Here is a 16,240-nt window from a genome sequence, read left to right on the forward strand (position 1 = left end):
TAACGTTGCATTTAAAGGGAATAGAGTTTGAGGCGAGTTGCGAACACTCTGACTGATATCTGTACTTGTGTTACACATATGACAAACAAACTGTGTTAAACCGGTTTGGAACAACACGAGGGTGTGTAAATGATGACACTGTTCATTTTAGGTTCACTCTCCTTTAAGATCGCTATGAGCAGATAGACTTACTAGTTTAGCTCCTGGTCAGATCAGTATTTTGGATGAATCATTGGCATTTGGATAAGTCTCTTGTCACTATCTTTTTTGTCATTATTTACTCACCCCTATGTTAATCTCCACCTGTATGACAGACTTTGTATAACACAAAAACACAACACGTTTGACAGAATAACAAACCTTTTAACAGTTGACCTGCATTTGTATTTAGAAAATACCTTTATCAGTTAAATAGTTTGTTTCATGGAGGTGCAGCACACAACATTTAGACAATATTGTTGTTTTTGGCAGTCAAATAATTAACAGGTAACATTCAGTAACGTTTACTTGAGTAAATTATAACCATGGTTTTATTGTTGTAAAAGTGTCATCACCACGTTTTTGTTGCATTGATTACATTTGCATAACTAAAGTTTTACTTCAAAGACAAAAAAAGTTTTTGTTCAAAGTTCTGTCATCCTTTGTTCATCTCCTTTTTTAAACATATTAAGAGTTTCTTTATGTGGAGGCGCAAGCTATTTTGATAAATGTTTTTGTTTTTTTGCCTATGAAGAATAATGGAAACCGAATGAGTGATGACTGATTTACCAACAAACATTGTCTGTCCTTTTTTCCCCCCATGACTTTTGTATTTTTTGCTCGCCTCTCACTTTGACAGATTTATTTTTGGGTGAAAGAGTGTGTTATGACAGCCAAATCTCCATTCTCCCCGTATTAATGGGTGTAGCTGTCATATTTTCAGCCTACTAGAGATGTTGATGGCAGTGTAGCTTTTGTGAATGAGGAAAGGAGCTGGCAGGACTTGGCATTATGTAAACACAGTCAGTCTTCATTTCAGAGGCTGAGGAGTCTCTTCACTACCCCTGTACAGACTTGTTTTGTGACATACTTTCAGAATGACTCCCACCTCAAAACTAATGTGCACTTTTCATTAGAGGAAGTCAGCCCTCCCACACTCATACCGATGCAGGTCCTAAAAAGAGGGTTGGTCTTGTTTATTTGCTTTGCATTCCATATTTCCGAGGTTCACTTGCCATCTAACCATTAGACGCATACCGTACATACCACAAACGAAATGCTGCAAGTTGAACCAAATCAAATCATGCTGCCAAATATGAGCGCTTTGATTCTCCAGCTTTGCATGCAGATGCTTAAGTCCATTACCAGGTGCTGCTTTTCAGTGCTGGAGACGTTGCTAATGTTATAATGGATAGTGGTTCTGTGCTACTCTGATAGTGTCTGGATCTAATTGATGTGAAACTCTTCCTGTCAGCTTGCTTGGCTAGTAGGCATAGCTCTTAGCAGAGATGTCCTGAGCAGTCACATCAGGAACGGGCCTGATTGCTGTTATCTGGGTTAGCTCAGGGTTTGTAGGTCATGCTAGCACCATCTTCATAGTCATAATGGCTCATTGCACATCTCTAACCAATCCTACATTTGAAACTTTTTTGAATGTCTGTAAATCCTCTTCTCTTTCAAATGGTGAGATACCCAATTTACAGGTCATACTACTGAATTCTACGTATGAATGACTTCCTAGGTCATCTGTGAAAGTATATAGATAGAAGTATTATTTGAGGGACTTTTATGTTGGAAAATCAAAACGATGCTACGTTTTCATACAGTCCCAAGAGTCCCAAACGTCATTGTTCTCTTCATGATAATGCCGAAAAGAGCTGTTTTCTACTGTAAGGTTCAATTTGTTAGGCAATGAAAATAACGTCTGTTGTCATGATGCACTAAATTCCACAACTTGTGCAGGCCGCTAGTCATGGGACGATAACCGTTTTCAAGGTATACAGAGGTTTGGAAAAGTGAAGGTTGTAAAACCCCTAACATTTCCTTTTATACCATTCCTAAGGTATGTGTAAGATTTTTTTATTTAGGTTTTTTATTTGGTATCCAAAGATGGCGTATTAAATTGTAAAGAAATCTGTTTAAAAAACAAATGAAGATTGCAAATACCAGTGATTCATTTGAATCATTTAGCCTTACATGTTTATTGCTTTGAAATATTTTAAACGTTTTCTAAAATAAAGTAGATTGTGTTAAGAAGGGATAAACATTTTATTTTTTTTACCCAGACATTTAAAAATATTTTATTTTAGAGCCGTAATCACAATATCGTGAAGCCGTGATATTTTTATCCAAGGTTATCGTACCATCAGTCTTATACCGTCCTATACTCACAGGCTGCCAATTTGAAAAGTATTTTAAAAAGTTGTAAATTTGTCAACAAATAAGGGAAGAAGACACCCAGAGGTGATATGAACGTGGAGCTGCTTATTGCACTGGTGAACAATAATCATTACTTCATCGCTAGAGCTGGAGCTGCTGCTTGAACCATCCATGCGTGTTCAAATCGCCAGTAACTTTAACAACAAGCGTGTCAACTTTCTGTCTTCTTCTTTGTTACAAGCGTGTGTCAGAAGCTTAAAGATTTTTTGCTCCATCTAACATCAAGGAGTGATTTTGCATACGCTTGTGCTCCACGCCAGTGAAAATTGCTTGGGTTTGAATCCGGAAAAACGTCTAAAATGATGACTATAAACACAAAAGAAAAGCGTTCTGGTGTGTACCAGCCTTAACGCATGTGATTAAGCAAAACATTTTAAGATATACATTCTTTTTTTTATGCAAATGAATTGTTTAATAAGGTTTGACCTGAACTTTTTTGGCCGTCATCACAGCCATATCATTGTGTGATAAGAGTACAGTGAACGCCAGTAATTTGATGGCTCAGGACACAACACCTAGTGTGCTGAATGGCAAGTTTTGTAATAAAAAGCTTCCGGTTGGAAGCTTGGATAAAACCAAAGTTGTGTGCACTTACTGTACTGATGAACTGTCCTTCCACGGAGGGTGCTTTCATACTTGGGTCGATTGCCTAGTCCGAACCCAAGTTTGATTGTCCCCCCCTTGCCACCTTCTCGGCTGGTTTTTGTTCACATTGTCGTTTTTCCTTCTGAACCCAGGCAACAAAAGCTAAGGCGCCAAAATGGAAAGATGTACACACATTGCGATCGTTCTGCTTTAACTCAATCTTTTGGGTTTGATAACATACAGAGAGTGACTTGTGTCTATCTGACGCAAACATATTAAATAAGTTCAAAACATAATGCAATGTCAACAGAAGTCGTTTTTGGTGGAGACAAGCAGACGTTTTCACTGTGTTTGTCCTGGCTCAGTCCTGCTTTTCACCAAGGTACAGTAGGGGATACACAGACATACACATGAATGAACGTTATGAAAACTAAAGTTTGTTGTACAGTTGAACTGTACCAGAGTTCGCACTAACCGTACCCCGGACCACTTCTTTTAGGCGTACTCGGGAATGATTCAGTGACAGTTGCGCACCCGAATTCAGAAGAAATTGTTTACACTTGCTAAATGTACATAATTCTGACGTGAAATAAACCCGAGTGTTGACCAGAAGGGCTAATGTGAAAGCACCCTGAAACAACATATCATCTTCAGGCCAAATATATTTTTGCAGATATTAGTAAAGATCTCATTGCTGAGACACAGTAGATGAGTACAGCAGCACAGGTTCATTAACATTAACTAGACTGATATTCACAGACTGCAGACCAATCAACAATGTTTAGGACCATACCAGTTATCTTCTAGGATAGGGATGCCCAAACTAGGGCCAGTGGGCCAAAGTTGGCCCACAGTAACCCTTGATTTGGCCTACCATCCCATCTGAGAAGAGAGGAAGACTGATGTTTGTTTGTTTTATTGTTAACAGCTAACTGAAATTAAATGTTTCAATTAAATGGTGTAAATTTAGTTTAAATGTGCGTACCGTCACCCGATGCATCAAGGACAAATCAAGGCAAAGGCAGACTCTGCTTGACTAGTTGATTTATCATTGAACTCTACTGTAATAAAAAATGTGATTTGTTTTTATTGCAATAAATTATAATTTTAAATGTTATACAGCATTAGTTAATATGATTTAAATTAATGACTTCTATTTACTTTTAAGTCTTATGAAATAAATCAGGAAATTACCTATGGCAACTCTATTGCATTATACAGTAGTTTGGTATATTTACCTTCAGCCCATGGCTCTCAATAATGTTTGGCTTTTGGCCTTTTAAATACGAAAAAGATTGGGAACCCCTGGTTTAGGGGAACTAGTGTGATTAAAAATACATGAACTGGAATAAAATTCAAAAAAGCAAAACAATGTGAAAGTTGTCCAGATCACTAGACATCAGTACATAAGCAAAACTACCTTGCTGTAACAGCAAACCTTCTCGATCTGTACTCATTCACTTTAATCAAGTTAAAAATAATACATAAACAGTAAGATAATAACACTAGTGGATCTGTTTCCTTAAACTAGATTGTCATGCATTTCTTTATTTCACCACAGCACATTTACAGTAAAACTCTATATTGTGACTGATTACTCTCTATTATTGAAAGAGCATGCTTGAGATTAATGCTCTAAAATGTTTTGATCAGTTGACAGCCCCATTTTAAATTTCTTTTCTTTTTTTATAAAGTTCTCCTAAGTGTTAGGGTTTGTCATTAGGATTGGTTTCGATTCAGTTCTTCAATTAATGATTCTTGACTTGATTGAATAAATATGAATTTAATGCAGATGCCATTGATAATTTTTAAAAAATAAATAGTAGAACAAAATGAAAATGATCAAACAAGTATACTAATAAACTCTTATGTCAGATCACTTTTAAAAATCTAACCAAATCTAACTAATTTTAAATGCAAACAATAAATAGTCACGCTATAGAGAAAAAGATTAATTCTTTTAATATCTGCATATTATAATGATGTCAAATTTTTCTAACTATTATCTTGCTTTAGATTTCATTTATAGCATGAAATAATACTTAAGTTTCACTTTTGATATGCTGTTCACTTTGGCGTATATACTCTGTTTTTACTTACATAAACATTATACTATCACATTTCCAGTATATTTCCATTGTACTATTATTAACCCTGTAGGGTCCCCTCATTCAGCTGTTTTTCCCCAACAGCAGTCAAGATTATTTTTAGTGTCTGTGTTCAGTTTGCACAGCTGAAATGCTGTTCTGCCGATCTTTAAATCAGCTAGGTGACAGAGATTTCCAGCAAGCATCAGTGAGTCGCTTGGAGCTGTGAGCAGCCAGCTGTTAGTGACCATATGTGTACTAGCCATCCTCACACTCTGCTGACATTAGCAATGCTCTTTTAAAACAACAGTTCCTTAGTATTACCTGCCAACACTTTACACTGCTTAAGAAGTGAGTGAAACTGAATTACAAAAAAATGTCGGTCTAATCAAGTTATTCCAGTAATACGTTTCTGCTATTATAAGTAAATATGTAGAAATTTGACCTACTCATGTCCTGCTCTAAAACACACTTGGCTCATTAATATTTAGATCTTAATGCACATGTCTCATTACCGTGATAAACCAAGTTGGTAATCCGATCAGTTTAAGTTGCATGTATGTTTCTTGGATAACTCTTGACTGTTGAATGTGTGTCTTAAGAGAAGATTATGCTTCACTAGACATGGTAGTGTTATAGAATGTTTAATAATGCCCCCTTTCATGCTTTTTCTGATGGTAGTTTGATTGTAGTGTTCAATATAGTGTAAAAGATTTGCATGGTTGTAAGGCCCTATTTTCACCTGGTATTAATAAGATACATTTTGGTTGATCCAATCACAAGTGGACAACAGAAGTAAATGGGGTGTGAATCGTTTTGAGCATGTCCACTTTCAGCCACATTCAGAGGTTGACCACACAGTGTGGATGTACATGTGATCAAATGCATTCTAAAGGATGTTAAAGACCTCATTTCCACCTACTGAGTGTATATTATTGATCTAGTGCTTTTAAAGTATTTTTTTTTACAGCAATGGTTCTTAACCACAGTCATGGAGCCCACCAAACACTGCTTGATTTGCATGTCTCCTTACACAAACACACCTGATTCAACTCATCAGCTCATTAACATAGACTCTAGGACTTGAAATGTTTGTGTGAGACAAAGGAGATGCGCAAATGTTCAGTCTATTGGGGACTCCAGTTGATAAAACTTGCACTAGCTTTCACAGTGTTATATTGAAAGATCAGAGAAAGCTAATAGTGGAGGAACTCTGACGTCATCTTGTAGGCCAAAATCAGCTGCTAGCATTGCACTGGTTTCCTTGATAAAATCCCCATAGTTCTTTCCCATAAACTTTGAGATGTTTTGCAAATAATCTGCGTTTAAACACAGTTCAATATACAGGTTTTGTCCAACCAGAAAATCTTAACTAGATACTATAAAATTTCTGACTTTTAGATCCTAAATGCAATTTTAAGAACTGAAAACCTAACAGTAGACAAATAACCATGTTTGTAAACATTCAGGATGTGTATGCAGCGAGGTGGCAGAAAAAAAACAGGAGCGCTAGCATTAACAGCAATGAAATGACATCCAATGCGGTACAGAGTTAGTTGTTTTCTTAGAAATAAGTTATATTGATGACATATTATATATATTATTTACATAATGCTTTCGGCGTAATATAACAGCTTGTCACCCAGTGATAAGCACAGTGATTCAGCAAAATTAACGTTAAAGTGAGAGGCGTTCGTCTGACAGGTCCATTTGTGATAGCACTCTCCCAAAGGATATTTGATAAGACAAAATGGTCAAGCATCCAGCTCCAAATATACAATCTCATTGAAGCTCCAAGTGTTAAAGGCCTACAAGTCTTTGGATGACAACAATTTTGTTCTGTGTGGTCATGTGCAAGAAATAATGTTCCATGATACACCTGTACGACAGGGTATGTGAACTTACACATAGAGGTAAAGTTAGTTTTAAGTTTGCACCTTCTGACTTTCTCCTTATTAATATAATCTCATAAAAGTATTATTTCCAAACTCTAAATAGCGACATCATATTAGCAGCCAATGACCGGTAAAATACAACATTGTTCACAGTCAAATAAACAGTGTTAATGTTGTTTTCAAGTCGCACTTGCAGGTTATTTCAGCCCGAATATTTTAAGTGCCATGGTAAACAATATAGGGAGTGTGTCACAAGTTCATTTCCTGATATGAAATAAGAACTGCAGCATTTTTAATTAGGTTGTCACTTCATTCAGCTCCCTTTTAGTCTGCGGTTGGCATTAAAAGCAGTGTGGTGTACGGTAAAAGTTAAGTTTTCTATTTTTGGACATTCGAATTTGGCATCCTACTGCACAACACAACATGTTCACTATTCCAACGGTGTCTTTTTGCAACCAGGAACCCATGTGACGTTGGTTGGTAATTCATCTATAGGCTGTAAAGGAACTACAGTGACTTCAGTGCTCGTCTGCAACATCACTACAACCTGCCTTTGACAACGTCTTAAGCTTAGTTTTAGAAATCTTGTCCAGTCGTTATTTATTTATTAATCAATGCTATATTATTTAAAAAATACAAAAATGAAAAAAAAAACATTTTGAATGTAGACCAACACGCTTCATGTATAGTTTTCCTGTGGTAAATACACTTGTTGTTTTGCTTTACAGTTGCTGTAAGTTTAAAACATATTTTTTTAAAATGTGCGCACAGATTATTATAAGACATATTTGACTAAGTGTATTATATGCACATCAGCCCCACTTGCATTCTCTGAAGAGTAAAACCTGACTGTCAATTTCAAATCTTGTATTCTTTTTCATAGACGACAGAAATAAGGCATGATGAACAACTCTATCAAATGCCTGTAAAGCCTGGTTTATAATTCTGCCTCAAGTGATCGGCGTGACCCGCGGTGCATGCAAACTTCAGAAGGCATTCCTCCACTCTATATACACCCATAGACCCTCCATCATCAGTGAAGTGGTTGAAAGCGGACAGAGACATTGTGTCAAACCTTATGCTAGGTGTGAACGATAATTTGACTTCTTTGTCCACCTGTTATCAGATCAGTGTTAGTCTAGTAGTCCATATTGCTTGCAAATATTTGAGGATTGTAGCTAAGTGACAACCGGCTTCTTTGTGTTTCCTTTTGACTTGGAATTTTTGTTTGGCTTGGCTGAATAGTTAGCTAGCAGTATAACTAGTAAACAGCACCCCATACTCAGGCTCAGTGCTGAGTGGGAAAGATGTTGTGTCTTGCAAAGCAAGATCTTTATTTAGGCCTTGTGTTGATCATTGCCATTTTTGCTTTACATTTTATGTTCTGTAATATATAAGATGGTAAATAATGTGGCTCATGTTATCAGTTCTCAATAAATGCATCTGACAAGTGTATTTAGACTCTATGTACTCATTTTACCTGAGCTCCTTCATACACTCAGTGCAGCAAAATTGATTTCTCATTGATTTGTATTCACTGGTGACAGTCACTTGAAGACAAGTGATGTAGTCTACTAAAATCAGCAACTTTTGGGGAGAAGAACTCCCTGACAATGATGTTTAACCAGTGCTGTGCCTTTTATTCTCTCACAAAAAGTAAATGCAAGACGTGAGTAGTAATACATGAGGGCTGATTTGAGTGCACATTTATAACTGAAGCAGATATAGACAGACATATAGACAGAAAAACAAATAGACACACATGGGGGAGGCCTGAAAAAAAAGCTTGGGAAGCACTCATCTACACATTTACCAGCGCTGTTATGTGAAAGGAATTTAAAAAAAAAAAAGCATTTGCCCTTTTTCTTTTCTTTTCTTGTAATAAACTCTTCATTTTGTCCATCATGAACAGTGATTTATTTATACTGCAGTATTTCAGGTTTCTCTACTGTCTTATCAGCATTAAGACTTTCCTCTTACTCTTTGTTGACTATTGTAAAATGCTGTGACAGTGTCATTTTCTGGCTAATTGTTTTAATGGTTTAAAAGTCTTCATACATTAACAAAAAAAGGAGGAAGTCCGACCAGTTTAGTCCCTGATTTGCAAGCTAGATCAGTATGACGAGCTAAACCGCAGATTTTTTGTTGGCCACTGCAGATTGATTATACTTTAACTTGCTTACACGTGGAATAGCCTCATCAGAGGATTTTGAATTGAGCAATAAAGCATATAATATAAGGAATAGCAGTATGTATTGAGAAGCAGTATTATTTGTGACAGTGTTTCTATAAAATTACACTTAGGCACAGTTATAGGCTCGACAGAATGTCTAATCATTTAAAATGAAGGTAAATATTTAAGGTTCACTACACTGCCGTTCAGCTGTCTGCAGTTAGTATGACTTTACTAAAAAAATATTAAATTGATACATTTAAGTTATTTTGCCTAAAATAATATAATTTTTTAGAGTACTAAATTTATTTTTACCAAAAATAATGTAGTACAACAGTTTTCAACACTTTGTTTAATGCGTTAGCATAGGGCTGGGTGATATTGCAAAATAAATCACAATATTGTGTTTAATATCGGTATTGATAATTATTGATTTTTTTTTTTTTTACATTTGGGTATATTAGGATTTTGTTTTACCCTTTTATTTTAATTTACCAACATTACTAAGACAGATAGTTTTAATAGTCAAAAGCAAAAATATTTCAACAAAAATCTCATCTTAAATTTGATAAATAAAATGTTACAAAGTGTGTGCAATGGTAAAGTGTAAATGCTGAACAATCAAAGCAAACATTAAGGTGTGAATATTAATGATATATTAACCCTCAAATTCTCTAAACAAAACAAATTTATTCATTAATTCATTTTCGGCTTAGTCCCTTTATTTTATCCAGGGTCGCCACAGCGCAATGAACCGCCAACTTATTCAGCACACATTTTATGCAGCAGATACCCTTCCAGCTGCAACCCATCTCTGGGAAACATCCATACACACTCACTTACACTCATACACTACGGACAATTTAGCTTACCCAATTCACCTGTACTGCATGTCTTTGGACTGTGGGGGAAACTGGAGCACCCGGAGGAAACCCACGCGAACGCAGGAAGAACATACAAACTCTACACAGAAATGCCAACTGACCCTGCCTAGACTCGAACCAGCGACCTTCTTGCTGTGTGGCAACTGCACTACCTACTGCGCCACTACATTGCCACAAAACAAATTATGATAATCAAATCTGAGCCTTCAAGTAAAAGAACCGGCCATCATTATTCAAATACATATTGCTACATTACAAAAGTGTGAAGCTGAATGACTATATTACTCTCTATGTAAAAAACTCTTTCAGGTGGGGTGCTAGTGACTGTGATGCACAAGAAAAGAAACCAAGAAGCCACTCTGACGACATCCTTGCATCCTTTTTTATTTACAATATTTTCAACTAGGGGTAGGGAAACTGCACACGCATCACATTGCGTCGCTCCCATATGCACATCCTGCAAGTCGCACTCTATTGGAAATGTCAAACTGACACAAGCTTATTGGCTTTCCTTCCAAGGCACGCGCTCAGTAGCCACATTTTAATAAAACTATAGCACTTCATACTGAAACTTCATACCAAACGTTTTTTTTTTTTAAATCTATATTGACAGTGATGTTCGGTCAATAAATACAGATTTTATCGCTCAGCCCTATGTAAGCACTAAATCAGTATCATAGAATGATTTTAAATTGTCTTTGCCAAATCAAGTCAATGACTCTTTTACTTATTTACCTTAAACTTACAAATGCTTATTTAGTGTTTAGAAAAACATAAACATCCCTAACATTAATGTAGTTCAGCCTCAAGTCAGGCTGCACAAAAAGTTCAGGTTTCATTGTTTTCATGTAGGTAAGACTACCATGTCTGTCATGGTTTTTGACAAACCAGTTAGTGAGTTTTGGTATTCTCAGACGAAATTATGTTCTCGTAGTCATGCTTTCAAGTATATCAACCTACAGTTTTGACAGTTACCTTTCAAGGTAGAGGCCTTTTAAGTGGCATTTTTCCTAATGGGTGAGTTAAGATCAAAAGTCCTGTAGTGGAAAAGCTTTCGTTTGAGTGTCTGTCTTTATCATGTCTTTTTATTAAACATGACAGGTTAGCCTAGTCTCATCATTAGCTTGTTAGACCTTCTGCCGTTAGCTCTATAATCTGACAACTGTACGCTGGAATGTGTTATGCGTCGGTGAGGGCTATTCTTGCCCTGTGTGCTGCAGCTTGCTCCTTTGTAAGGTTCTAGTTTTGGCCAGTGATCTCACTATGTTTCCCCCAGGCTGCCTGTGAGGCGTCTCAGTGGAGTGACCTCACACTTTGATTCCAGCGCTGTGAACATGGATTGTGAAAGCTCTCTTCTGCCTAACACAGTCTTCTCAACAACTTTATCATCTCTTGTACTTTAAAGGGACAATCTGTATTACCATAGCTACTGCATTATTTACAGATGTAAACAATGTATTTCAGTCAGCCCATTAGCCTTTGGTTCCGATCGTGAATGCTGTCATACACATGGTGTGCTTTTGAGCCAGGCAGGCCTCTGTGTGTCAGTCTCGTTCCAAAATGTCTGAAGACAAGTACAGACAGCTGTCTTGTGTGAAAACTTCATCCAAGAACGTAATTGCTTTGAGCCAAACAGGCTAGCCTGTGTTCTGTCTTCTCTTGGTCAAACATCTTTCTTTGGATGCTTTCATTGGTTGAGTAATGTCTAGAGTTTTGCAAATGTATTTATATTGATTTATTCGTTCTATTTATTTGTAACCCCCAACCTGTAAACTCCCTAAAGAGGGATACTCATGTCATTAGAGAAAATTGTTATGTTATTACTGAAATATACTGTTGTGTAAATTAAGAATAACACTGTAAACTACAAATAAATGTCAATATTTTTACAATTAGGCTGCTTTCACACCTGTAGATAAATAATTTTGTTCCGAAACAGGGAGTAAAATTGTTACAATGTTGCACTTTGTTCTTAGTGCGGCAAGAGTTTCTAAATGGACCAAAATAATTGAAACAACTCAGGTGCATGTAAACTCTCCTCACTTTGTTCAGAGTTCAACTTCCACAGTTTATTTTTTTTTTTGAGTCGGCTGTCATGCGTCCTTATTTCAATTTATGAGGATGAGCAAAGCCAAGGAAATTAGTCAGCAATAGGCCACTGTCTGAGCTGGTGTATTTGCATACAGCAATCTAATTGGCTGACACTTTCATCGGCGCTTGAAACTGCAATAACTTCTGTCGTCTGAAACTGCAATATTTACACATACATTTATTTTTTTAATCTTCTGTAACGGTATTTAACTCATAAATTTGTTTTACATTTATTTACACCTTGTTGACCAATTTATGTATGCAAATACAATATATACAAGTTTTTCAAGTTACTTATAAAGAGTGTTACTTCAGTCATGTTAATGTAATGTTTTAAGTTGACTAGTTACACAATTAAAAAAATCGAAATCGTAAATCAGTCAAACCTTATAAAAAACCTAGATTTTTTTTTTGCCATATCGCCCAGCCCTAACACATACTACCATGTATTCTCGTAACGGAGGATAGAAAACACACCAATGATCCAACTCTATAAATGCTATAAATAAAAGAAATGCATCTTATAAGTTTTTGATGCATTTTCCCCTTCACTTACAGATTTCGCGATATATTGTAAATGGTTTTCTTGTGGTATATTGCAGGTATCTTGATTTATCATTACCGAGGGCAAAATACCATGATAATATTGTATCGTGTCATATTACTGTACCTGAATATCTGACTACTTATTTCACTTTTATTTTTGCTCCATCTCTTTATGCTTGAAGTTTTTATTTTTATTCAAGATTATTCCAGTTAATCTAAACGAATGATTTTATTTCAAATAGAGCTTTTCAAATCATCTGCTGATATTGTATTCATATTGCAATATATATAATGTAGAAAAAGAAAACATTGCAATGTCAGATTTTTCCAATATCGTGCAGACCTAGTGTTTACCTTTGTTTTGCCTCACAATCTCTGAATCTTTTGGCAATTCTTTGAATTTTCACTTGCATTTCTGTTTGTAAATTGAGTTTCTTTTGTCTACTACAGTAGCCACGCCTCAAATACTTGCTATTGGTTTAGCTGGAAAGTGACTGACGGATTTGAGCAAACTATACTCAAATTTTTGATAATTCCCTGTTTGCTCAGTGTTTACACATGGATGAGACAAATCCAAGAATAACATAATTAAAGTAGTCAATGAACAATAAAGTGGTTTAAAAAGAATTTTGGCACCGAGATTCACATTTAATGATACAGTAGTGATGATGGCACAAGTGTATAAGTATTTAAGTCATGGTAAAAACATTATTATTTAAGTGTTTTGCACAAATATAGCAGATTCAGTTAGACATTTCTCACAGTTAAGAAGTCCATTGCCAGTTCTGTCCATCGCTACATGATTTAAATATGTAATATCAACCACTTGCACTAAATTGAAAAATCGAAAGTAGCCAATATATTGCATGTTTATCTTTTCCCCCAAATCAGTGCTCTGCACAATTGCTCTTTCCCCAAATGTTTGCATTATGCAACTATTGTTAATGATGTATCAATCAAGTGACGTTACATGTTTTATTGGTCAACAGCCCATGTTAGTCTGCCAGTTCCTATATTGATCATCTGAGGGGATGTGTTTTTATGTTTGAACAGTATTACACAATGCTCATTGGGCTTTTGCTGATCAGATATTTGAGCTTGACCATTAAATACTTTAGAACATAAGGTGAAGGTAGTGTTGACTCGATCAATGGACTGGCGTCTCGCTGTCCTGCTTGCTATGCTGTTTTTTTTATGGGAATTAAAACTTGGGTTCTAATTAGTACATTTTAGGAGGTCTATGTACTATGTACTGTATATTTTCATTTAACAATAATATTACACCATTGAATTGTTGTGGACAACTCACTTTACCTTCACGGTTTTTACCAAAAGCACACAGGATTTCCTCTGCTAGATTACCTGCCAAACAAGTAAAGTTGTCATGAGAGTCTGCAGGAGCTCTTGTTCCTCCAGGAAGGCTGAGGGTTTGGTTGTCTATAAATACCCCTCCCCTTGCCTCCTCTCATTCACTTCCTGGCCTTTAAGAGGGGTCAAGTTGCACAGCTGCTCTCATTTGCTAATGTTAACCTGCTCTTTAGAGCTCAGTTCCTCTGGGCCACTGCCTTCCAGTGGCTTGTGTTGGTTCCTCTTAAGAAAATGAGATGAAATGATTTCAATCCAGTCAAATCATGGTTATTGATTTAAATCAAATTGATTCGCCGAGTTCACCAAGCAAATGATTCGTTCACAAACGCGTGATTTTGTGTGTGTGTGTATGTGTGATGTCAGCAAGAGCATGTCTGTTCCAAATTTGTTCTCTCATTTCGAACATTTCACAAGTTGACATCTCAGCTAAAATTTATATGCTCTGGTTTAACCTCTATTTCACGTGTTCTCATCATGACGTCTGTTTCTGTGTTGCAGGCCCGAATAGCATTCCTCCAAGGAGAAAGGAAGGGGCAGGAAAATTTAAAGAATGACCTTGTTAGAAGAATAAAAATGTTAGAATATGCATTAAAGCAAGAAAGGTTTGTGATTCTTTTTGTAACATTAGTTATTGTAAAAGAAAATGTTGATCAAAGTAAAGCTATTTTCATATTTATATTAAAAAGCTTATGCATGCATGTATGTGTGTGTGTGTTAGTTTATGTATGCCTGTATTTTTAACAAAGATTCTGTCTTTCATTTCTAGAGCAAAATACCATAAATTAAAATATGGGACAGAACTTAATCAAGGTGAAGTGAAAATGCCTAGCTTTGAATCAGGTAAGAGGACCCAACCTATTTTTAAAGTGTATAATATCAGGGTTCACACCCTTCTTGAAAGGACTTGAATTTCAGACATATAGTTTCAAGGTCTGTAAAGTACTTTAAAAAAATGAAGGTCCTTGAAAGTGTTTAAATTAAATTTGAAATGACATTAGTTTATGGTTTTATTTTAACAATTGTACTCAATTGTCAAAAAAGAATGATAAAAACAGAAATTATTTTTAAAATGTACATTTATTCTTGTACAATAGCACTGACAAATAATGCACATTTTACCAACATTTCAGAAACCGCATTTGAATGTCACCAATATTGAATTCAACAAATTTTGTTAAAGTTCTTTAAACAGGATTTTTTAATCGGTCAAAAAGTGGTTTTAATGTAAATATTAGGTGTAAATGAAATGTTAAGCACAGGAAGGCCTTTCATATGCTGGAGTGTGAATTACAAAGTGCTTGATTTAAAATTAATGGTGCTTTAAAAAGTCCTTAAGAGTCCTTGAATTTGCTGTTTACGAAAGCATGGGAACCCTGTAATATACAATACAGTCTGATATCTATTATATATTTTTTTTTACAATGGACCTTTTCACAAGAGTGTTATGACGCTTTTAACAGTCATCATAATCTTAAATTCTTGAAAGTTTTTCAATATTTTTATTTTTTTGAAACGTATGTATATTTATGTTTTTACATCTTTATTATATCTTCTTTGCATGAAATTACAAAAAACGAAATGCTGATAGTGCAAGGTGTTTGTAATGCAGCATCTATGGACAGGACAGTAAATTTAATGTTGTTCTTTCTTCTGGCTGTTATTAGTATCACACTTTTTTTTTTCTTTTTCTGAAAGTCTTCATAACACCATTGTGGTGTTTTTCTTTTGAGATTTCAGCAAATAGGATTGTAAAAAAAGTTAAAATTGTTGTACTCTCCATTCACTGTGCACTAAGTTTACCTAACTATGATGACTTCTGCTACTTAGAAACCAAAAAATGTGAAATGGATCTATTTGAAATATTAAATGTATATATAATGTATTTCTGTTAAAGTTTAATTTTTCAGCATACATTCTTCAGTCATGTTATTATTATTATCATTATTATTATTATTAAAAATGTTACTATTACTAGTTTAACCAGATATAAAGTATGATACATTTGTAATCTATTTATGTTTGATAGCTAACAGCTTTTGAAAACTAACAGTACTTTTACTAACAGTAATATTAGTGATTAATATTAAGGATGCACTTGGTTGGAAACCTAAAGACGTTTTATGTTAATGTTTATCACTGTTTTACATTTTTATAAATTTTAAATTTTCTGATTAAAATCAACAAAATTTGAAG

The 16,240-nt window shown here is 35.3% G+C and overlaps 1 protein-coding gene across 2 annotated transcripts in view; it reads left to right on the forward strand.

Moving 5' to 3' along the window:
* The window catches only part of strn3 (striatin, calmodulin binding protein 3), a 36,267-nt gene that overhangs the window by 1,189 nt on the left and 18,838 nt on the right, over window positions 1-16,240 (forward strand). For both annotated transcript variants that reach the window (XM_087289250.1, NM_001013266.1), the window contains 2 exon segments: window positions 14,546-14,649; window positions 14,814-14,887. In XM_087289250.1, the coding sequence (XP_087145376.1) occupies window positions 14,546-14,649; window positions 14,814-14,887 (178 nt within the window).

This window comes from Danio rerio, chromosome 17, assembly GCF_052040795.2.
Source record: "Danio rerio strain M-AB ecotype USA chromosome 17, GRCz13ab, whole genome shotgun sequence".
In the NCBI taxonomy this organism is placed as follows: Eukaryota; Metazoa; Chordata; class Actinopteri; order Cypriniformes; family Danionidae; genus Danio; species Danio rerio.